At 40.5% G+C, this 26,193-nt stretch overlaps 1 protein-coding gene across 1 annotated transcript in view; it reads left to right on the forward strand.

The window, feature by feature from the left end:
• Window positions 1-26,193, forward strand: part of pcxb (pyruvate carboxylase b) — a 344,298-nt gene that overhangs the window by 106,731 nt on the left and 211,374 nt on the right. The window contains 1 exon segment of the mRNA XM_034224887.1: window positions 6,285-6,447. Within this exon segment, the coding sequence (XP_034080778.1) occupies window positions 6,285-6,447 (163 nt within the window).

The following is a 26,193-nucleotide window of genomic DNA, read 5'->3' on the forward strand; positions in this document are numbered from 1 at the left end:
CAGTGGCGGCGCTACAGTCAAATTTTCTACTGCAAGACTCCCCACACGCACATACACAATTGCGCCATCTGGTGTCACAAATGTGTGCCTGCATTAGCTTTGTTACGGCAATGGATTGTGGGAGATTCTCATAGCACGTGAGGATCTCTTGAGGGTAAGGTGCCTGTATTATCTCGGTGGACAAAATGTATGTTTTTATTTTATAAGGACAATAACGTACTGTTGTGTTTGTTTAGTTTAATGTTAATTGTTTAATGCTCACAGTCACAGCAACATGTTTTGAGTGGTATTGGCTAATTGTTTTATATGATTTATCAACGTGATCATCAATAGCTAATCTGAGCACCAGAACCCAGCTCACGAGTCCTTTTATGCTGTCCATTGAAATGCAGGTATGTGAGTTTTGTACACCAGTTTATTTATGTTTAATGTTTCACATTGCTCCACATGATGCCTCGACTACAAAGTCTTCCATGTTTCTACGCTTCTTCCTCTGTGTCACAGTTTCGGGAATATCAAGATCATTGCACAGGGCCTTGGTCTTGTCATAGACCTCATGTGCTTTCTCGTTACTTTGGTAACTTTTCAGTGTGTTCTCAACTGCTGTTTTGTAATCTACTGCCTGCACCAAGTCAATTGTTTCTTTCTGCAGGTATTCAAGCAGGCCCTGAGTGGTTGAGAGCAGTGTCTGGAACAGGACAGCATGTAGATGGTACTGCATTTTCAAAGCTTGCTTTCCAGTCCCTTTGCTAGAGGGGCTGAAAGGCTCCCTAAAGTCTTGATCAAAGCAGGGAGGTTTTTGACATGCCCAGCGAACAAGTTGTTTGTCCCCTACCTCTAGCTGTTTCTGAAATGTTTGCAATCTCTGATGGTGGACAAGAGATGTGGAGAAGAAAGAGTAGAGATACTCCAGTAGATCAACGCAGGTATGTGAGTTTTGTACACCAGTTTGTATAAGTTTAATGTTTCACATTGCTTGTGAAAAATATACTACAGCTATACGATCACTGATGTTTTGTTGTTAACTGGACACTTATTTTGTAAAAGAGATAGCATGAGAGGATCTCTTAAGCAATGCAGCTCACGTGTCCTTTTTATATGCTGTCCATTGAAATGCAGGAAAGTAATCACCAGCTCTGAGTGATCTGTTGCCGAGGGGACACTACACCGGAGTTACATAAGCAGAGATAAAGTGCTATTTTGGGGGGAACTCACCTCCTCTGGGGTCCCCCAGGAAGACTTTTTTTAAATACTGAAGTTAAAAGCATCAATCTTGTGCACTTTGAGAGCAACATTAAGAAATATGGATACATCTCTCAACACCCATATGTCAAAAAGAAATCAAAGAATCAGAAACGGGTTTATTATTTAAAAACACTTCATTTTCCAATTAAATCATAAACTATGTCAAATTATTAGAAGTTGTTAGTAATCAGATTAAACAGAAAAAAGGGATGGAAGGAGGAAATAATAATCCCTCATCTCTTGCTGTTTGCGGTTGAAATGATCTCTTCTGCTGGCCAAACATGCTGGATGGAAAGCAGTGATGTCTCACTTGCCTTGGCCCTGTATCTGCAGTCCCTAAATCAGTCATGTTACTCATTGACTCTTGTCTGTTCTGGTGTTCCTGTTCATTGTCGTCTCCATTGTCGTTCTTGTCTGTTGTTTCTCCTTCTTGTGTGTCCCTTTCTCCTGTTCTCCTTTCTTCATCCTCTACTCTGTTTGGCTCATCTGTGATGACTGTGTAGGTAAACACAAACAAGTATGTATCAGTTTCCAGCTCTGTCAAATAAATGAATTTCAAGATACACACATTTGTCTTCATTAAAATGAGTGTCACCACACTGTCACAAAATGTAATACTAACCAATTGAAAATAGTTAAATTTACATCTCTTGTAGATATCACTGTTAGAGTAGTTATCTGCCAATAGGACAGAATCATTCCTATACAAATGCAGTTTGAGTAATTCACTTAATATATTTACTTAAAACTTTAATATAGTCATTTTCACTTAATACTCTAATATAGTCATCTTTCTGCATTCAACACTAAGGAAAGCTGTACAATTTGACATGATAATGAGGAAAAAAGGCCTCCGACAATGCAGATCAATTTTAAGATGCGGGTCAAGGCTTAATATTTGGGAGCATAGTGTCCCTTGCTCCCTTTCAGGAGCCCCACTGGATTGGCTTTGATCTGAAATATTTGTATAAAAAGCTTGTTAGCTGGCTGTCCATCTCATAATGTTCACATATAAACTAGCTGTCAATAGGAAATATAAATCAGAAGAATTATATTTTCATGCAAAATCTGTCACAAAAAGAGGTTGCACATTTAAATGCAGGTGTTGTTATGGCAACGTCAGTGGCCAGACAGCCACATGTACTGCTGCAAATACGTTCAAACATGCTGTCGACACGTAAAGCAGTGGCAACTATGCCACCATTTCAGCTGACTTTTTCTCAGAAATGTCACATAACATCCATATATATTTCAGTGCTAGGTTGATGCTTAGCTAAGCTAACTATGAAACACTTTAACTGACAGGACTCAGGAATCAGGATCAACTGTGTACTACTGTAAGGTAGCTTCTAGCTTCATGTCGAACACAGACAGTAAGTCAACATTTCCCAGAGAGCTTTCTTTGAAATCACCAAGTAACGCTAAAAAAACACAACATTTAGATTGTATGACAAAGTGTTTATTTAATATATCTGGCTAGCTATAGCTACTTGCTAACGGTTTAGCTTACCCGCGCGATTCAAAGTAACGTCAACGTAACTATAATGTATGCTTTGCTTACATGTTCGCATAACTTGTAAGTTTACTGACAGGTACATACAGGGCCGGACTGGGAAAAATAAGTCGGGCCGGGAATTATACACCCAGCCAGGCCACTACCAGTTTTCTTTTGTGCCATTTTTCTGGATTTATTTGTCAATATTTACAGCGTTGCTGCCCATAGTGATAGCCCTAAACTTTAAATCTACTACCCTAGAATAAACATATGGACATGGGTTACTGTTTAAAATAATGTGCAAATCTATTTAGGAACCTATGTGAACATATTTTAAGTGCAGGTGGACTTCAAATCCTATAGGGGGGTCCGGGGGCATGCTCCCCCGGTAAGATTTATTTTTTAAATGTTGGACTTAAATGCATCAATCTGGTTCACTTTGAGGGGGAAATAAAGAGACAGAACTGTATACATTTAAATAATCATAAAATCATAATAACATGGCCATAACCAATAACATACCATATCCAATATGAAAAAACATTGAAACTTGTTTATTTATTTGTTTTTGGTACATTTATAGTTGTGAGTGTGTCTGTGCTCCTGAACCAGCCTCTCCTGTCTCCCTCCTCTCCCCCCGCTCCTCTTTGAGGCAGCAGCAAAGACTAGTTTTAGCTAACAAGTTTATCTTGCCCTTTTTTCACCTAGTTAAAACATTTTTTTAATTATTCATCCATATTTTACTAATCACTCCCCCTTCAAATGGAAATATGTGTTTACATAAATGGTGACCAAACCGTTTGAGACCCACAGAGAACTTAGACTAAGTTAACTATCTAAACACTCAGAGTCCTTTACCTCACCTGAGCTGTAGTTATCAGTCTCTCAGTCTGACTGGAGAGGACTCTCCTCCACCTTGTTGACAGCTCATGATATGCGTTAGCGCAGCTAACTAGCACCAGATGCTAACAACAACAATACACGTAACCGGTGCACGCGCTTTCTCTCTCGCTCTCGCGCCACACATACATACCCTCCCGAGCTTGAATGACACACAGAGACCAATCGAGGGCATTAGTATGATCTGTATGAAAGTGCCCATGTCGGCAGGCCACATCATGGAGACAGCCAGTCACCCTCTGTGAGGCAGAGTCAGACCCACATTTGCGCAGCGTTGCGTTCACAAACCATACATAAAAAACAGAATCCTCAGGCCAGCAGGCCACTTAACAGGCCAGGCCATCGGGAAACCTCCCGGTCCTCCCGATGGCCAGTCCGGGCCTGGGTACATACCTTGTTCATCTGGCTCAGGTGGTTTCTCTGGGGTTGTTGTGTGAGCCACCACTTGAGAATTGCCGTCTTTTTTATTAAAGAAATGTCTAATGTCCATCTTCAGAATCTCCGCGTCCGGGGCTGACAGTTTAAAGTTTAAACATTGTCACAGAGGAGAGTTGCCTCTGTGTTGCATTCACTGAACATGAGAAATTACATTTCTGCCGTCCGTCCTATAGGTAAAGTAGGTTAATGTATTATATTATTGAGGGAGAATTTGTCCGGGGCTAAAGAAAAAACATCCGGGGCTAAAGCCCCGGATGCCTACCCCAGGCGACGCCCCTGCGACTTACAATAATTTTTTTAGCCAGCATTCGTCCATGTTCAGGATGTTTTATCATATATTAATTTGATTTCAGATGGTAATATCTTTCAAAGTTGACAACACTTGATTGTAAATATTTTTATCTACAATATACTATTTTACAGTTTTGTTTTCTTGAAAGAAACTCTGGGGCCAGACTGATAATACATTTAAAAAATAATTTGAGAAAACACTGCATTCAAACCCAACAGTTGACTTTATCCTCAAACATTGAACTCTTGGCGACAGTTCACTAGAAAGCCCGTTCCCCGTAGAGAGCCGTTTGGACCCCACAAAGACAAGCAAATAATCTAAATCTGGAAACAAATTGGTGCGCTGATTAAAGTATAAAGTTCTGCAGAATCGTTTCCATAACCACTATCAGGGGCATCGCTCATAACGTGACTCCCTTCATTGTGTCCTTTTATTATTTAAGGACACGCTGTCTAATTTAAAAAGATTCCAACATATTCATGGCGTGTAACAAACATGACGCGAGCAGCGGTCTAAGTTATCACGGAGGGATCTGCTTATTCTACCAACACATTTCACACCAGGCTGATGCATAATTGTCCTTCTGTTTGGCCAGAATGTGGATATCAGCTAATTGAGACATTAAGGAGACGCCAGCCAAGACGGTGTCCAGAATGGCCGCTTGTTTGGGAGCCTTCTGTCTCTCCTCACCCTTAAAGGCAGTTTGTGTTTGGCAGAGGATTGGGCGCAGGAACACAGCCATTTAAAACATTTAGTGTCCCCTCCCTCTGTGTCTGGGCACTGCTGCATTTAAAGTCTCTCCAAAAAAACAATAAAGACAGAACACTTTCATACATCTTGGCTGTGCATTAGACTGTACGAGGTCAGGAAGCTTAACCCAGCCAGTCTCATTTGAGCTTTACAATTAAATAAATGCATACCAATGAGCCCGGGTTACTTCTCCTGGAAATAAGAACATAACTTATCTATGACCTTCTCACTTTTAAATTATTGCTAATATTGGGTAATTGCTGAATACATATAATGTACTCCTACGCGTCTGTGTGTGTGTGGGGCAATGGAATACTTGCTCTTGTAACATTTGCACTTTTATTTGCTTAGGCCTACTAAAATTGGACAGATGTTGAAGTTTAAAAATCGTAGTATTGCTACTTTAAGTAAATAAAAGATCTGGCTACTTCGACCTATGTGATGAGATAAATTCGAGGGCATGCACCATTTTTTCAAGCCAAACAATTAACAGTTAAATAAAGAAGTATGTCAATATAGAATATATATATATATATATATATATATATATATATATACTATGTGACACAAAGGGAGCTCTATGCTTTTTATTTTGAAATGAGATTATCAATTGCACACAAGCAGAGGTTTACATGTTACAGTGTTGATGTATTTGCCTAGTCATATTTGCATTGTACTCACTTAATGTGACAGTTTTAGAATATTTATAAACCTGCTTGAGACTGGATTTCATTTGAATGCAATGCCCTGTACAGACTTGCAATTCAACTGATGCCAAGCTTTTACTCTTTAAACATTCTTTGTTGCATTCCTTCCAATCTATAATCACACACAAGTTTGTTGTGTTTAGTTGTTTTCATGTGTTACAAATTGTGTTTTCTGCTCGCTTCCCCAGGGGCCATTGTTCCATCAACATCAAATTATAACTTGTAATAGTTTGTTTTATTTTAATCTACTTTGTTTTAGCTATTAGGATGTATCCATGAGGGATTGGTTTACTTGTCACGCACCAGAGATTCAATTGTTTAAATGAGAAGTGTTTGAACATATCCTCACCTCCACTGCAGAGCCATGAATAGCTATTCTTGGGTTTTGTCTATGGTTTTTACACACACCATTTTCAGGGTTTAAATGTATTTATCTTTCATGTTCTCTGTCCCACAGTGTGGACCTGGTGCACGCCCAGCTGCATGTGTGTGAGGGCCGCAGCCTGCCTGAGCTGTCCCTCAAACAAGACAAGATCAGAGTGAACGGCTGCGCCATCCAGTGCAGAGTGACCACCGAGGACCCGTCCAGAGGCTTCCAGCCCGACACCGGCAGGATCGAGGTAGGGGTCACCTTGGAATGACTTTCAGGTTATGTGTTGCTGCGGTCAGGGAGACCACATGTCGACAGAGGAGCAATTACTCCTCTGTGAGATGTAATTTCTGGAGTCTGGAGAAAATCTGTTGAAATTATCTGGTAAAAATATGTTTCTAAGTAAGGGATAAAAGGGATTGTTCTTCCCCATGGGGGGCAGAAACATAAGGACCATGCATAAGAATACATCAGTCAAAAAAAGAGAATAGATCATTTAATGCCAGATATAGTTAGCTATTAGCTAGCAGTCTCCGGCCAGATACAAACATAACAATCGGCCAATACTTAAACATTATTTATTATAAAAAAGACACAAGTACAACTATAATACTATTAATTTCATCCAAATACTCAGATTACTGTCAAGTTAATGTTGAACAGTTTGTTTTGCACCTTGGGACAAAGTGTAAAAGTCTTTGCACGTTTTATTCTCGGCTGGAAGCATGTTCCAAGGCTTGATGGCCCTAAATGAAAAGAGAGTGTGCGGCAGCAGTGTTTCTCAGTGGGATCTTCAAGTCTGTGTTTACAGCAGATCTTGAGGTTCTGCCCAAATTCTCACAGTGGAGCTGAAAAAAGCTGCTCAATAGTGGAAAAGCAGCATTTTATCTTGAATACTAATACAGAATGAGATTTTTACTTAGTACTTGCAACTTTAGCAATGACAGCAGTTTGTATTTCACTCAGATGGTGCATTAAACACTTCCAGGCTGGGTTAACACTGATTGGTAAAACACCAGACCCCAACTGGGCTCCTGATTAATTATACAATATAGTACTTTCTGCTTTTAACTAAGTGAAAATGTAGGCAGTTTCAGAAAAGACCATATGTTATATATGTAGAGGAAACTTCTGTGTAGCTATGCAGTGGGAGTCACCGACTCAGGAAGGAGACACGGGAAGAGCAGGAGCTTTGATGTCAAACACATGATGGTTTATTTGGAGTTACGGCCGGAGGATTCACATCACAAGTCCAAGAGTCAGAGGTTCTGACTTCACGGTAGAGTTGCCACGTCAATTCTGAACAACTCTACCCCAGACCCATGTATTTAGCTAGTTCAGAGAGCATCATCAACATGCTGCATAACAAGATAGAATGATAACACCTCTATCAGCTGACGCCAACAGGCAGGAACAGGGAGACAAAACACTGAGAGCACAGCAGCCAAGGTTACAGGTGCCTGTGCTCAGTCAGGACAGTTTGAACTGATACACTGGGTCAAAGTTATGGGCCTTGGAAAATATTTCCACAACAATATAGAGTAAACCAGGGGTCTCCAACACGTCGATCACACATGGAGCAGTCTGCTTTATCCAGCAGCACCAGTCCAGAACCAACAGCAGAATGATCCGCTCTGAATCAGTCCGCGTCGCTGCGGCTCAGAGACACACAGGGAGGGATTTGTGTTTTTTAAAAACACTCGTTATCGTAATGTCAGGTTTTTGGTGAATTCAATCAAGTCTTGGATTGCAGAGTATGAATGTCCTCTTGCTATTTTCAGTTGATAAATACTTGTGTAAAGTTTGTGAAGGCAGGAGGAAAGCTTCCGCGATCACCGTCTCCTCTCCGTTCATCCAAACCCCGCCCCCTCCTGAAAAATACCTACTAATAAGAGTGACAGGCTGATAGTGACCTAATAGAAACTTTATTATTCACTTAATCACTGATTGAGATGATGAAGCTAACTTAATCTCATACATTCATGGGATTCATGTAACAGTAAGACAGAGAATGTAAGTGTGCACCCACATGCACTATTTTTGTTTTTATAATGCTGTTGTAAATACTCCTGTTGTCTGCTGTGTTCAAACTTAAGTCATGTGTGTGATGCCTCATTCAGGACATTCAGTGTCCTTTTTTTAACAGAAGACCGTTGCTTGAAGCTGCAGCAGTATTCGTTTTTGAGGATGGAAAAATGTCACACACAGATATAGGGAGGCTAGACCTATACAATTGATTAATTATGGTTTATAATTTAATGTCAAGACGAAGAAGATGAAAATATGGCTGCACTGTTCAGTGTCAATCCTGTGGAGATGGAGGTGGAGGTTATAAATCTCCAAAATAATGTTCAGCTTAAGTCTCAGCAAAACTCACAACATTTCTGGAGCCTTGTAGACCCAGAAAATTATAAGAACATTCACCAAGCAGCACTGAACACATCTGCTTTATTTGGCTCTACAGACCTTTGTGAAGCAGCTTTTTCTGACATGAATGAAATCTAAATACAGAACAAGATCGACTGATGAACATGTAAATGACTATTAGAGTGAACCTAAGTGGGTACACTCCAGCATACACCTGTATGGTGGACTCCATTCAGCGCCAGTCATCTCACTAACTGTAAAAAAAGAGTGAATGCACTTATTTTACACGTGCCATAAGATGCTTGCAAGGTGGTGATTAAGGCGATGTATTTACTATGTGGGCCATAATAAGAAGTGAAAACATTAAGTTTTCTCTTGGACATTTATGTGAATCTTCAGTGATGTATGTTGTCCATATTAATATGTGAGAAATTGTCGTTTTCTTGGACCTTGATGTGAAGTTAAGATTTTAGGTAAGCTTTAGGTATTGCAATTTCACACAGAAGTAGCTTAATTCAACTGATGAGTGCTATGTGAATAAATGTAAGCGATGCATGCAAGTAGCTCTTGGCCACTTTTCATTGTGGCTGTGGAAATGGTGACCAAACAATACTAGGGGGGTCCGGGGGGATAGTCCCCCGCAAAAAAAAATTGAGAAAAGACCCCTTAAATTATGACTTCGGGTGATGTTAGAGGGGGGGGAAGGACAAATTGAGGCTTCAAAATATGAGAAGACTGATCAATACCTCCATAATCTTCAGTGTGGTTAGCTATGAATCTTCCAAAACTTCCAAACACCCTGTCCTGGATATAGTTTCTACAGTATAAACTGTGCAACAGTACAGTAGGCCCACTAAAACTGCAGAACACCTGGGCTTTGGGAACACTCAAAATTACTTAACATTATTTAATTCCCATTTAACCTGTTAAGCAAAACACGGAGATATATGCTCACCTTTTGCTGTTATTCTGATCAAAAACGAGAAAAACGCGGCTGAAGGTTAATCCATAGGTTAATCCAATGTGTCTGTCACTTTGAAAAAAGTATTGATAATCCATAATTCAATTTTTATGTAAAAAACTGAGTTTTCATTAGCTGCTAATGATAGCTTCCAGAGTGAATGACAGCTTCCTGTTTTGTCTCCTTGGATACGAGCCCAAACAACTCACAGACTGCACCGGGCGCTGACGTAGGCGCCCTGTGACCATCAGATTTGACGACGCTGATTGGCTGAAATTGTTTCGGTGGCATAGTTTAAAGATAGCAACAGTTGGCTTCTGCTCTCGTCTGGGTGCTGTGCATAGCGCCCACACGAGAGAGGGTAATGATACACGGGCAAGGCCAGGCAGGAAACATGTGACTTATCAGTAACTTTAGACATCGTAACACAATTTTAAACAAGATTTTATTGTAGATTATACATTTTACTGATACCAATGATATAATATTTACCTTGTTTATTAAAAATAAAAATAAATATTTTTTATATCGATATATATATATATATATATTTTTTTATTTGGGAAGAGGGGGGGCGGCGCCCCTATGGGCCGGCCGCCACTGAGTGTATACTTAGCCTATAAAGCAGCATGGCATCACATTAAAGTATTCTTCCCCAGCCTGGTCTCTGCAGCATACATCTGCAGGTGTATCAACGCACACTAGGGATGTGCATCTCCATCACCGAGGCCGATGCGATGCGCATCTCCATACGTTGCCAACGATACGATACATTAACGATACATTTGAAGCACCAGGCGTTGCGATACAGTTCAATACGATTTGATTCAACACGATGCAAAATAATGATACAATTCAATATGGTACGACAGAGGATTTTTTTTTATTCCTTATATGCAGCAAATCATAAATCAACAAAAAAGTGCTTTACATATTTGGTTCTCTCTTCTAGTACTGCACATCCCATCATGCTGTTTATTTTTTACCTTAAAAAAACAAACACTTGGGACCTTTCACAAACAGGCCTTTTCACAAGTGTAGTAGTGTTCTCTGTCTCCAGAGTACAGTTCAATGTTATAACACCTCACAGTTAAACAATTTAAGGATGCATTGCCCATGATTAACAATGTGCAAATAACAACTACCGTAGTGCAATGCCCATACAGCTGCCAGCCTGATGTGCTTAACACTCATAGGCTAACTCACCAGTGAGCAGAAAGCAGTGGTTTCTATAGGAACAATAAAGAATACAAATAACCTTTCACAAACAGGTATTTTATAACTGCTTACAGTAAGGAAGACATTTCAACTATTATTGGCAGTCAGGCTGTTGTAAACTAAACACCACTCTCTCTCTGACGGAACACCTCACTGAGTGATTTAACTCATATGTCTTACATTCAGGTTTTTATTTTCAGACGCAGACCCCACGTCGTACTAACTTACTTGTGTACTTTAAAGCGGCACCGGATCGTTTACAATTTGAGAGCGATTTTTCAAGTTGATCGTCTTTCTTGAAAAATCCGAAGTTTTGCCAAACGTTTGATTTGTAGGTGCGCTGTGTTTCTCTTTCTCCTCGACATCCATGTGTGTTGATAACTGAGACTCTCGGCCTCCGTAGTGCGACGCAAAGATCAGAGATCGTCTCTGCGGAGTGCTGACAGGATGAGGGGATATTATATGAATGAATTGTTTTTTTCGAACAATCGATTAATCGCGAGTTCAACCCAAACTGTAGCCGATGTGCACTCTTTCAACCGGTGCACTCGCATTTTGAACATTTATGCTGGTGCACCGATGAGAATCGGTGAATCTTCACTGCGCTAATGAGGGCGACAAACTGAACAATGAAGAGCTGAGAGGATTCTCCTTTATAGCACACTCAGTGTTTTCATTCACACCGTTTATACCAGAAATATCAGCTAATAAGAGAAAACTTGTCCTCCTGAAATAAGTGTGTGCACATGTGTTCAGTCACAGCTGCAGGGATCAACCAGCACTTGAATAATGGGTCTGTCATATTGATCCATATATTAACTTTCAGCCCTGCAATTATAAACTTACATTGTCATGTGAGGCCTGTGAGTGGGAGGCTGGGATTTCCCCTTATTTCTGTATGCCTGACTGTGTGCATCTTTATCTCTGAGAGAGGGATGTACAGTATACCGTGCCTTTAGTGTGCATTTGCATGAGAGGACAGGTGATTTTCTTTGACTGTCCACATATGTGATGACGTATTTGACTCTATAGGAGTGCTCTGTGTATCTTTCCACATGGCACACATCCTGTGAATCACGCCCTTTCTCTGTGTACCTATAAATCTTTCTCTCGCTGATGAGGTGTGACCCTCGATGCTTTTTGCTGTCATGCCTTTGCCCTTCACCCTGGACTGTACACCCGCCTCCTCTTCTTCCATCCCATCCCTTTCTTTAATGTGTTTCTTTCTGCAGATTCTTTATTAGCTTGTTTTAAAGCCTTAACGGTGTTTCCACGTGCTTGGCGAATAATTCAATGGCAATGAAAGCCAGTTTGAATCAATACAAATGGCACATTAGTTAAAACAAGGTTTAATGGGAACAAAACAGCCATTCGATCAGAATGAAAACAAATCACGCCATGTATTAAAGTTAATGTTAAGAGATAATGGTGATTCTGACCCCAGCCGAGGATAGTGCTTAAAAAGCCTTCTGGCTATGTCTGGCCTCTGTTTGTACTATAGTCTACTCTCTGCTGGAGTGTGTTCATCAACAGTTCATTTAACTCTTATAAACTAAAACGTACATGTTCTTTATTCGTATAGTGCTATTATCAATCTAAGATGTTGCAAGTGTTGTCAGCACTTTATAGGAACTATTTTCTCTCCATCATATCACCTGGCATCGCCTCTCATCTTGAATATCTCACTCATGATTTCTGGAAAGAGACATTGCTCTTGAGATTTTTCCAAATGTATTTTTTGTTTGTTTGAGCACCATGAACTGAGTGCCATCTAGTTCCATTAGATTGGAGAAAAGGCAGACATGTCTATGACCAACACTCAGCCCCTCACACCACAACAACAAAAAAAAGCACTGCAGGTAGAGGAAAAATGTTTTTTTATTTGGGTGAGCTCAACAGAGCAGATAAGCAAAACAACAGGTAACATGGTGTGTTTTTCCCTCAGTTTTCTTGGCTGTGGTGTCAGAAACATTGATTTACAGCTGAGCAGTGAGGGGAAGCTGATCAATGATATTGTCTGCATGTCAACTGCCATTGGGGAACTATACATTTCGCAGAGACCCTCTGGGTTCTTACTGTTTCTCCCCTTCTTTCCACTTATCATGGATGCAGTGAATAAAATACTGCAGCTGCTGCATGGTGGCTTTACACGCTGGCTTTTGACTCCTTGGATGTGATTGAATTCGCCCTGCACCGCTGGCTTTCCAATCAAACAAATCACCGTCTGTAGGTTCTGAGGGGGAGAGTTAATGCTTATGTTGTGCACACAGATTTATTTCAGTTGCATTTAAATCCATTAATTAACCCCCCATGGGGTGTTAGTAGTAGTGAATTAACAGTTTATATGGCTCAATGATCAGACCAAACTGTTTATTTTAAGCCTGATAAATCACCACATTCAGGTGAGACATTTCTTTGTCAATTTAGCTTCTTGAGCTATATTCAAATCAGTAGCATACATTTCAGATGCAGGTCTGTAAAACATTTCGTGAACACCCCCATTATTTGGATTTCACACTTTCAGGTAGCATTACTGCTCACTGTGAAAATAGCTGCTTGCACTACATTTCACCTCAGAGCGGAGTCACTGTAGAGTAGCTTGTGACCTTTCCACTTCAAGGACTTCCTTTCCCATATTTTCTCCTCCTCCAGCATCACTCGATGCTTCCCTCCCACTTATACCACTCATCTTGACATAATGTAAATGTTCCCTCCCACATCTTTATCCTCCCTGCTTCTAGCACTGCGTCTCCCCCTCTTCACTTATCTCCATCTCTCTGTCTGCCCCCTTCCTCTGTCTGTTTCTCTGCCCTCCTACACCGTACCCCCAGTTGAGCTATGCAAAGGGACAACCCTGACCCCTTTTACCATTACCACGCAATACACATGGACCAAACACAATCAACACAGGAAAAGAGTAGATGGAGGAATGCCATGTTGGAGGGACACATGAATAAATTATTATCCAAAGGACTGTGACAAGGTGAGCAGCTGAGTGACAGTGAAGGGTGGATGACAGCCGGGGAGCGGTCGTCAAGCTATGGGCTCGTGGTCCCTTGAGTTGCAACTTAGATCATTTACATTGATTGGTGGAGAGTCTGTAGTCTTTGCCGAGCTCAGGATGATGTCATTGTATGGCGGTTGTTGTTGCTACCATAAAGCTTTTAACTCCAACTTAAGTGGCCCGGTTGAAAATGCTGTCACTTGCACCACTTTGTGAAAAAGCTGCTGCTTGTCTACGAGAGAGGGCAGAAGCCATACTGTACACCAAAGAGAAAAAGTGTTCCATAATCAGCTCTCCTGTTCACAGCACTAGAGAATAAAATGCTTTTCCAAAAGAAAAAGATAGTAGGAGAGTTGGGAAATGGGGTGCAGATTACAAATAGGGGAGAAAGGAACCAAGAAGAGGAGGAACACATTTTTATTAGGATGTAGAGACAAAAGACTGATGCGTTTGTGAGCAAAACTGAAGCAAAGATCTAACCTGCTGCCCCAGTAATGGGTTCATCCTTTTTTTTCGTCTTTTGATTCCCGAGAAATAATAGACCTTTTTATCTTGTTCTATTATCATCTTGTAATGGAGCTTTCAGAGCCGGTGAAAGAAGTAGGCGAGCAGAGAGACAGGAGTAAACAAGGTGGATTGACCGTGTGCACCGGGAAGAGGAGAGCAGTCTTAAAAACAGCCATTACTCAGCTTTTATTTAAAGATCTGACCCACAATTGCAGTGTTGCACCCCCCTGCTGTTGCTCTCTGTCTGCACTTTGACTGTCTGCTGCTTTGCAGTTCAGACTCTTCTCTGTTCTGGGACTAAATGTTTTTCAGTCTGTCCTCACACTGGAGAGACTTTGTTAATCTGACATTTAGGTGGTGAAGAAATAAAGACTGCACCCACAAATAGAGGCTGAATCTGCTGCAAACTTCTTGACTACTGCCATAATGGTTTCTTCATCTCTTCAGTAATTTCGATGAGGCTACAACATTGACACAGCAGGGGTGCCAATACAAAACACAGCTGTTAAACTTCCTAATGTTTTTTTAAATCCCGGCTCAGTTTTTGGTGTCTGATAGACTTGTAATGGAGTTTTTACTTTAACTCATTCCTGACTCAATTTCATGTTCCCACCTGTACCTGAACGCATCGCTACCAACACAGTGCATTGCATTCCAATGTAAAAGTCCAGAGAGCTGGTGCACCTGCTGTCTTCCAAAACATAATGAATATACCTGATTGTTAAAAACTTTAAATAAATATGGCCAACCAGAACAATCGCATGTGCATTTTCACAGCAAAGATGTTTGATTTAACGATTTTTTTTTTTACGCTTAAGTACATACCAATCAAATGTAAAATAAAATAATTATGCAAATTAGAATCAATTATGCATTAGTCCATCATATACATATTAAACTAGCTTCATGTACTTGAGCATTTTTTTAAATGGCAGCTCTTTGAGTGACTGCTGAAACACCGGAGAAAGATTTGCACATGGTGTAGTCATATCAAAGCCATCTAATAAGCATGTTTTACGTCATTTAAAAGCATACACTTCCTTCATTTTCTTTAAAAAGTGTCCGGCTTCACATTCATGTATCTTTAAATGTATATTTTAAATATTCAATAACAGGGTGTAAACCAAGGGAGAGGGGAAGGGGATGAGGAGTGATGGATGTCACAGCAGGAGGGTAGCGGCAGTTCTGTCAACACGATGACAGGAAGGGATGCACAAGGTGCTTTGGGACCCAGCATATAGCAGCACCTTGACATTTTGTATTTTAATCTATTTTTCATCTCATCAGATTCAATGTATCCGTCAATCTTTTGGCATGTGATCTTTGCGATCAGTTTAGCTAAGAAGCACGAGTGGAAAAGCCTTTTCTCCCATAGAGTGATAAGGGCTGAAGAAGACAATGTAGACCCAATTAATGTTATACCTGTTGTGCGCAACACACATTCAAATGAATCACAAATACAGAATTGTATGCTATGTATGTTTACTTTGATTAAAACATGGCATAAGTAGTTTTATGTACTGTATGCTGGACAGAACATGTGTTAGGAAATCAAACTGGTCATCATTTCCTCTAATTCATATTACTGTGAAATCATCTTCTTCAAGGACTGGATTGAGATTGCATTTGAACACATCATGACATGTCATAAGCCCAAAAGGATTTTATACTACATATAGCTTCAAAATGTAACTTGATGCAATCTGTTAACGTTAGCTGTTAGATCCATTATTTAGCAGGACTGCGCTGCCCAAAGGATGCTAACCGCTAACAGCTAACTAGCTTCTGCTGATTTAAACACAGATTTGATAATGTAGCATTATCCCCATGTAACTTTGCATGGTCCCCCCAGGCCTTGAACTGGTTTCATCTGTATCCTTTGACCCCCCCCCCCCGACGGCCGGCTAATTTCAAATTTTTTAATAACCTTATATTCAGATTTTCTCTCCCCATCTCAATTAACTCATCCATGTATCGAGTTGTCTTTAAAATTCCTCTCATCCTTTCTCCTTCCTTATTTTTCTCTTTCTCTCTCCTTACCCCCCCTGTTACACCTCCTCTGTCTCCACAAAAAGACAGCTAGTAATAAGGCCACATCCTGCTGTTCCCTTCTTGCCTCCTCTTTCTATTATCCACCTCCTCCTGTTACTCAGCACCTGTTCCCCCTGTTTGCCCTCCCTCCCCACTGTCATCTGCTGTTTCGTGGACTTTTTGAGAAATCCAAAGCAAACCACCCTTAGATAGAGAAAGAAAACCTTACTTCTGCAGTATTTGTAGCCTTGGGGGAACACCTTACTCCTTCATCTTGTTTCATTCCTTATCAGTCTGAATTTGAATACCAGAAAAGGATACAGCTGTCATTCCATAATACATGCCATCAATCAGACTTCAGATTGTGTCAACCTCACATCTGTCTTTCTATTTCCACCCCCCGCGCCAGACCCTAGATGCAGCCTTGTTTCTTCGATTGGAACACATTTGCATTCATCACTCAGTGTTTTAATGTAACGTTTTACAATGCAGTTTGTTTGTATGGCTGTGCACACGCTTCTGTTTCTCTCTGCGTGTGTCCCCCATTCTCCTAAGAAACAATTTCAAAATAGTTTGAGTCCTAATTAGAGGAAGTGTGTTTGTCCCACATAATCATAAACACCTTCATCTGCACCCCATAAACAGCCTGCTCCCCATGTCGATTGACAGTCATGATTTGTCGCCATTATATTTCTTTTATTCATTGCTGTAAACAAAGCAGTCAGTAATGAGCGGTTCAAGAGCTTTGGTTGTTTGGAGCTTGATAAAGAAAATCTCTGCATGCAATAGAATACAAATGTAAATCTCTAAATGACTTCCACACACTTTAAGAAGGATGTTTCCCCAGAGAGTGTTGATGATGCACGGCCACCAGTTGATTCTTGCTTTTCCTCATTCCTAAGCTGCGTTCAGGGCATATTTTCCACTGTTGATGTGCATTGTAACATCCAAGAGTGCACCATTATCTCTAGGGATGCTCCGATCGCCAATTTCGGGGCCGATCACCGATCGAGTGGGCGGGGCCTAAATGGAAGATTTAAACATCACTTTAAATCTTCCATTTAAAGTGATGTTTAAAACTCAGTTAATGGGGCTCATTCACTGGAGCTTCCACAAACAACAATCAACTTAATTATTACATTCAAATGATGTACATTATTCAAGTTTACATTCACTTTGGATAATAACACGGGAGAAATGAGCGGAAGCGCTCTCTTTTCCTCTCTCCCTCTCTCTCTCTCTCTCTCTCCTGACAGCCTGTCAGTATCTCATGCAGCTCACTGATCCAGTAATGAGTTACCCGACAGTGAAGAATACATATATTTATAATAACTAGTTTAGCTTGTTCCAGAGGTAGATAAAATAGCTAAGTGTGTTAGGTCTAATTCTACGGTACGTCCACACAGCAGCTTTTCAAAAATCTTGGAGCTGGGCGTGTCTGAAAGCTTGGGGATTTTTTGCGAGCAACGCGACCAACAACCAATCACATGAATCTCCCGCCCCCGACATACAAAGCAAAAAAAACCCGGGGATTTTATGCGAGCAATATATATATATATATAAACTCCCCAAACAGGCGAAAACCTACCAGTTTCACCCACTGTCTCTGCCACCTCCCTCCATGCCTGGTTCCTCCGGTTTGTATCCCGTTAATAGTTCTGGTCGTAAAGAACCGGGTGATTTGCTACCGTAATTTCTCGTTTGGAATATGAGGAAATGAACTACGGTCTGGTTCTCCCTGTGTGTGTGTTTCGCTGCGCTTACCTGTCCGGCGGGCGGAGCTGCAGGATTTCTGCTTCACACTCGTTGCATACCGCTATTTTACTTTTCGGACACCTTAAAATAATGCCAGACCGGTGAAGCCATTTTGGTGAGCTTGTTTTGCCGCACACAGAGAACAGTGTCATGTATTTTACGTCATGCGATCGGCTCTCACGATCGGCATGTTTAGAGAGCACCGATCGATCAGTAGAGAGTGAGTATCGGTCGATTTCGATCGGTGACCGATCGATCGGAGCATCCCTAATTATCTCCTTTGTGTCACAAATCAAGCTTTTGTGCAACTTGAAAATATCCATAAATGTTGGACGTGTCCAGATAACATTCTTCAAATATATTTGTACACGTTTACAACTAAATGTACAGTTACTTTTACACGTTTATATTGAGAACATCCGGTGGCATATTGCTCTAAAGAGGTCACTGCTACATTATCCAACATTATCCAACATTCCCACTGCACAGACCAACATCCCCAGTATGTGTGGTCCTGCTGCAAAAAACTAGTGGTTTGAAAGCACACGAAACCTGTGACACGTGACGAACACATGAAATGAGAAAGCAAGAGGGACACACACTTCATGTGCCGCCTTGTTAACTCTAATAACATCCAGGACCTCTGACCAGGTGTTTGAACACTTGGAACACACACCTCAGAAGGGCAAACCACCGGCCCTGCAGGTACAGACACACACCCCGCCGTACAGGGTGTAATCTCCAAAGAAAGCACCTTTCACCTTGAGGGGTCGTGCATGGAGAGAGCCTCCAACGCGAGCAGACTCACTCCTGATGTGTGTGTGTGTGTGTCGGGCTGGTGTGTGACACGTCACTAAGTAACTGCTGACTATCCTGGTGCTTTTTTCCACACAATCGCTGGTCAAATCTATCTTTCAATGCGATAACACGTCTTCCCCCCCCCCCCCCTCCCAATGCTTCTTGCTCCCCTCTGCCACTCATCGGCAAGGTAATTATAGGCTCAAATTAGCCCAGCATTTTACGGAGTGACATTTCTATTCCTCCCTTTTTTTCTCCATTAGTTCACCCTGCACTCGCTTCTCTGCTCAAGCATTTGGTGGTATTGTCCAATTACTGTCTCGCTTCTTTTTCCACTCATCTGCCTCTCTGATTCCTCTCTATCCTTTCTCCTCCCCTCTGTCTGAGCGTCATCCCATCATTTATAATTCATCAAAAACAGCCAGACAAAAATCCTTAGTAATAATATACGACCTGCTTGGAAATCATTACTAATAATGTGGAGTCAGAAACATTTCAATCACAGATATTTGACGATTGAAAGTGTGTTATTTGAGGCTTTTTGTCCCCCTGGTTACACCTGTTTTCAGTTAGCGTTGCACCAATGGGTCAATACAGCGAGACTACACTTTCTAACTTTTCCCCCACAAAGCCACAAGAGTCAATGCGCTGAACAATAAGATCGCTTTTCTTTCAAAAAAGCAAAGCTAATTGAAACTGTGAGGAAACATGCATCAGTGCACCCTCAGAAATGCTCTGTTACACACTCAATTCTCCGACAAACTGCTTCTGGTTCCAGGTGTCGTGGAGGGAAAAACTAAAACTATTACAGGCAATCAATGCAAATGATTTTTTGGGATCATTTCAGTTTCTCAGACTTCATTCTATTACAGTGATATAGATCCTATACCAATTATAAGTGTTGTGAGGATTAACTGGTTCCATTTTCGGAGAAGTCAAATAATTCCTGTTGAGAAATTGGGCTGTTGCAGAAGGAATAATAAACAGATACATCTCATGGAAGAATTTAATGGAAAACCAAATGGAGCTAATGGAATTTCAAGCGTATTTTCCAACTCATTATGAAGAGGATTGATAAGATGTAAAGCATGAATTAAGAAATGACTCCGTAGAGCAGAATAGAAAGAGACTGCAGGCTGTTGCACCGCCATACATCAAACCTAGCTTAATTTGAGCGCCACCACTTAGTATAAACAAGTGAAATCTGAAGTGTAAATTCAAACATACGCCTCATTAAAGCAGCTTATTAAGTGCTGACATTATGGAACAGTTAGAAACAATGCAGGTCCTTATAATAAAAGGTCATTTTTTGCAACAAGAGCACATTACGACAATCTTTTTGCGACTGACTTTTACATTACATTACATTTTACAAGATGAAAAAAGGATACAGATCAATACAAATGTAAAGAAAATAAATAACTGCATGGAACCCCATGTCCACTCCACCACAACCCTCTTGCCGTACCACAAATATCATAGATAATGTTTGTTTGCAATTGCATTCATTAATCTATTCACACACATTACAACAATCTACATCATTACAATTACTGTATAATGTGTAGTGTATATACAGCTTGACTTTCTACATTAGACTTACTGTTATGTTGTGTTCACATTTGGAATGTCGTTTATTTGTGAACATTTTTAAAGTACGTTTTCCAGACACTTGTCTCATGTATTATTTATAACCATATTTGAGTGTAAGACAGCCACCCTCATCTTATTTGAAACAAAATAACCCCAATATAATTTTTCATTGAAGTATTCAAAAAGTTATGTTAAAGAAATGTAATAGCAATACAAATGTTTTTATTTTTGCCACCATTCCCTTTCTCCAAGTTGTATTAAAGTGAGAACAGTAATTCTTCACTTCACTGCTTATGAGTTATATCCTGAAGGTCATTTCTGTAGCACTTCCCATTACCATATGTCCACTTCAGTTTTCCAAAGCCCAATTTGGAAAGAAAACACTTGTTAAATCCTAATATGCATCCTTAAATTATCCCCTCAATTTCACCTTACCTGTGCCAATTATTTGACATATACCTTGGGGTTACACTCCTTGTGAAGAATACAAGTCTGCATATCTATAAGATGCTACATTTACCCATACACTATCATTTTCTGAAACAACTTTACATTCATGAAAGGCGTGACATGTTGTTTTCATGTTTCATGAACATCATCTCTGTCCATATTGTATCTCCGTGTGCAGTAATGGCTGACCTGTAGTCTTCTATAGTGCGTCTCCTCCGCCTCACTGTATCCTTTCCTTCTATTATCCCTGTCATCCCTTTCACTGATGCCTTTTCCGTCTGCCCTGCTGTCACCATCGACCATCTGTCTGTTGATTATGTATGTAGACTCCCTCTACAGGTGTATAATGCTCATCCGTACAGGTGTGAGCCTCTAACTGAATGTCCCAGTCTCATATTCCTGTCGTTTATGTTGTTTTGCCATCCGATTCCTCGCCTCCTCCTAACTCTTCTCATTTATCATTCCTCCTCCGTTTTCGCTTTCTGTTGCTATCTCCGTCCCATCTCCCTCCTTCATATATTTTCCTCCGTGTTAGCTTTCTCTCTAGTTATTATTCACCTTTTCTCCCTCCGTCATTTCTCATCTCTCCCTTGTGTACCTTTGTGTCGTTCCGTCTCTCTCTCTGCTCCGTTAGTTGATTTGTTTTCGCTGCTTCATATTTCTTACCATGTCGACTTTCACCCATTGTTGTCTCCTTTCTATTTTCTGCCTCCCTCCCAAGATTTCTCCCTCTCTTGTTCTGTCGACTTTTCCTCCCGCCTCTCTCTCGTGTTGCTGATTTGTTTTCCGCTTCACTTTCTGCTTTCTTTCCCTCTTTCATCTAATTTGTACACTCTGATTCTGTCATTTTCCTTGGTCCCCCTCCCCTTTCCATTTATTTGTACCTTTCCTATTGTCTTACCCCCCTCGCTCATATTCCACCCCCCCTTCCGTTGCTCTCTATGGAAATCTTCGACTTATTTGTTGCTTCTTAGTCACCCCCCCCCTCCACCGTGCTCGCCTCTAACTCGTTTATTTTTTATCTTCCTCCCTCCCGTTATACACCTGGTCCCCCGTTTCCCCCTTTTCACAATATACCTCCCCGTTAGTTTGCTAACACTGTCCTATTTGTCATTCTTTCTCTCTCTTTTTCCTCCCATGCACCATCCTCATATATTCAGGCCTCATGTTTGAATTTTCCAACAGTTTCTTTATTCTTCAATTCTTTTTTTTGTCTCCAATCTCTGTGGTTTTCCTTCACCAACCTTATTCTATGTGTGTATTCCTGTATGTGTTCACATTAAGACACTGTACGCTTCCATTAGTGAGTCCCCATGTCTGCACTGTGTGTCACTTTTAATCAGGTCCCCTGCACATTAGTTAAGGCTCACCTCTTGGCGACTCAGCGGTTCTTTGTGCACACAATGTCCATGCTTAATTTAGGAACAATTCTCAGTTGTGTGTGTGTGTCTCATTGTACCTGTGTTTTATTCAGTGTTCAGTGATATAGGGGAAGCGGGCTGGAGGGGAGGGAGCATCTGTCCTGCATTTACACCAGTGTGTTACTTAACATTATATATCAGAGGGCTGAAAGTGTTTGTTATTCCTAAACAAAATGAGAATAGAATCGAGGGCCCAACCATTGTTGGTCTCTTAGCATTGAAGCGAGGGCAGTTTGGAAGACGAAGATAGTTGTATTTGTATTTCACTAGGAAGTCCCATTGAGCTTAGTTATTTATCTTACAAGTCCTGTGAGCCAAGATACAGTAGCAGCGACAGGAAATCACAACAAATAAAAATACACAAGGATATACAAAAAACAAAAGTTTAACACACAGTAGACAAGATAAGACATTCTCTATGAATGACTGATGTATGATAATCATGGTTGACTTGGTAAAGTTTCAAAGGTGGTCAAATCAAATCAAGTTGTATTTATATAGCACATTTATAAATGATTTTTGGTGGTGCCAAAGTGCTGTACATATAATAAAAATAGCCTACAGTAGAGACACTTTACAGCGAATACAACCGCACAGATTGTTCAGAATATCAGTATGAGAAAAACGACACCCTCTATCCTTAGACCCTCACATCGTACAAGGAAAAACCTCCAGAGAAAACCCACAGTTTAAGGGGAAAAAATAGGAGAAACCTCCCATTTTTGTTGTTAAAGCCTTCAATTTTATTTATTTTTTCAGTTTAATAAAACCCACTTCAACTGTATGTCATGCCTGAATGACATGGATTTCTGGACTTGAAGTACATTTTGGGTTAAAAGTATTAGAATAAAATCAGTGAAAGGGATGTTTGAGTTGGTATGAATTTAAAGCTTTAGTTTAGAGTTCAAAGACGTTTCTATAAATGTGCCTATTAGTTTATCACATATCTAATTTTCACTGTAGTCCCTAGACAGGTGTAATGACAGACATTGTTTTGCTGCATTGTGTTTATTATCACTCTCCTGCATGCGTTGAAAACAAAGAGAGAGCAAATGAAAAAGAGTTCTTATAATTAAAATGATGAGAAATGACACCTATAGTTGTGTTCAGAAGTAATTCTCCATACTAAATGAGCAATGCTGGTGCATTAGATATCAGGCAGCAAACACTATTTTCACATTAGGACATAATTACTGACATTTGTCTTTATGGTTTTTAGTAAAGAAGTGTGAAAAAAGACGGTATTGAATACCATCCAGTTTGGTTCAAGAGAATAGCTTGAGACTTGATATATTACGCTCAAATAGGGCATGATATTCTAATAAATAAGTGATCTTCATATAAGCGTATACAAAGAATAATCAGGCTAGTAAACAAGGGCTTGTGGTTATGAATGATTTATGGCATAAATTAAGATGCCACAGACTCTTGTTCTGTAAATCGTACCATAGCACTGCCAAATCTGGCACAGTGGCACTTTGTACCAGAACACCTCGTTTAAAGTCATTTCTCTTGAGGTCGACTTTTAGAATCTGTGACCCTTGTTTGCCAAGAGAAGAGCCTGATCACAGGAAGAATCTGACCTCTTTTTCTTAGGCAAAGTCACAACTTTTAATTGGTATTAGTGACAGCAGCTGCATGTTTCCTCTGAGAGCCGGGACACTCGGATGGACTGGCAGACAGGCGATTCTCTGAATGTTAATGGAGAACCAGAACAACTGAACATAGTTCTCCTGGACTCTTTTCCATTAAACCATTGTAAAAGTCCCGCAAGTCCTCCAACAGCCCTGCATTAGTATGAGAGGAGCCACTGCAAGGCTTTTGTTCCTCTAACATTGAAACGAGCAGGTGTATGATAATGCAGAAATGGTGAATGGTCTTTCTGATCTCTGAAAAAGAGAAGTACCATCAATGAATTAGTCGTGTTTCACTTGTAAACCCAGGAATCCTCATGTTTGGGTGGTAATAGAGTGGTGCAGTGATAACATATTTGTGTAGGCCAACCCTGAAGTAAACATTGCAACGGCTAACACTGTAAAAAGCAATGAGATTTTACTATTTGATTGTGGAATATTGCATTAAATAACATTGGTGTGAGTTAACTTTAGGCCATAAACGAACAACATCTCGATCAAATGGCTGCGGTTACCATTGCTAAGCTAAAGATGGGTAATGTTCAGCAAAATGTCCTATAGTAGTCTCATTTAGACACTTTTTAGCAACCACTTCTCTTTTGCCCCTTAGAAGCTTCGGACAAAACGTGAATATTTCTTAAGCCTGTGTTGAACACAGCCTTTAGTATGGGCAACGGAACAGGAAGTGGTAAGTAGTTTCCAGGTATTAGGACTCATTCCTGACAACTGATTCCCTTAAAACATGATGTTCTCAATATATCTGTTAGCTGAATGTATTATCAATGGATAGATGTGTGTATCGATGCAGCGTGTGTGCGGCTAATGAGCATTGTTCAGTGTTTGTGTTTCATAGGCACCAATGTAGTTTCTCTGTGTTCATATGCAAATCTGCCGCTATGGAAGCCACCGTTCTCTCAGGATTTGACATTGCATTTAGCTGACGCTTTTATCCAAAGCGACTTACAATAAGTACATTCGACCAGGAAGACACAACCTTGAAGAAAACAGAATCATATAAGTACATCAGGTTTCATAGAGCCAAAACATTTCAAGTGCTACTCAACTGGCTTTAGATAAGCCAGTCCTTTATTAGTATATAAGTGCTTTGTTAAAAGTTCTATCGCTCGAAGTGGAGTCGAAAGAGATGAGTTTTCAGTCTGCGCCGGAAGATGTGCAAGCTATCTGCTGTCCTGATGTCAATGGGGAGCTCATTCCACCATCCTGGAGCCAGGACAGCAAACCCACGTGTTTTTGGCGATGGGAACTTGGGTCCCCCTCGCAGCGAGGGTGCAGCGAGTCGTTTGGCTGATGCAGAGCGTAGTGCACGCGCTGGGGTGTACGGTTTAACCATGTCCTGGATGTACGAAGGGCCAGATCCATTCGCAGCACGGTAAGCAAGTACCAGTGTCTTGAAGTGGATTCTAGCAGTTACCGGAAGCCAGTGAAGGGAGCGGAGGAGCGGAGTGGTGTGGGAAAATGTAGGTAGGTTGAAGACCAGACGAGCCGCTGCATTCTGGATGAGCTGCAGAGGTCGGATGGCACATGCAGGTAGACCAGCCAGGAGGGAGTTGCAGTAGTCTAGGCGTGAGATTGTGAGGATTGTGCTTCTTCAACTATAAGTGTATTCAAATGGCTCAGTTTGGGAAGTTTTTCAGTTTTTAAATAACTCGTGCTGACTAGTGTTAATTTCGTCAGCTATTTTTTTATTTAGTTTTAGTCTTAGTCCTGTGTTAAATTTTTTTTTTAGTTTTAGTCATATTTAGTCACCTTCGTCCAGTTTTTATTTAGTCAAGTTTTAGTCGACTAAAAGTCTGAGCATTTTAGTCTATTTTAGTCAAAGAAAAGTAATTATTTTAGTCTACTTTTTGTCAATGAAAACTGTTGAGTCTTTTTTAGTCATCAGATTATATAGAACATTTCAGTCAAACTAGTCTAGCCAAAACCAATAATTTGTCATTTTAGTATATATAAATAAATGAATAAGATTATATCTTGTCCTTATTTGATGAAAAACTCAGGTTGAATGATTAAGAATGCAGCTTTGCAGAGAGGATCTGCTCAGGTGTGTGGTGTTTTCACCAGCTGTGTTTTGGCCACATTGCTTCCCTTCTGATAAAACAATGCATTCACTTTTTTTCTCCGCCTCATTGTAGCGAAAATGGGCCCAAATATCACATCGTTTCTTTCTCCCAAGCAGTGGTGGCTTTAGACTTTTTCGTTGTCAGTCATTTTGATGGACAGGATCGTAACATTTCCG

This window comes from Gymnodraco acuticeps, unplaced genomic scaffold (genome assembly GCF_902827175.1).
Source record: "Gymnodraco acuticeps unplaced genomic scaffold, fGymAcu1.1, whole genome shotgun sequence".
NCBI classification, from domain to species: Eukaryota; Metazoa; Chordata; class Actinopteri; order Perciformes; family Bathydraconidae; genus Gymnodraco; species Gymnodraco acuticeps.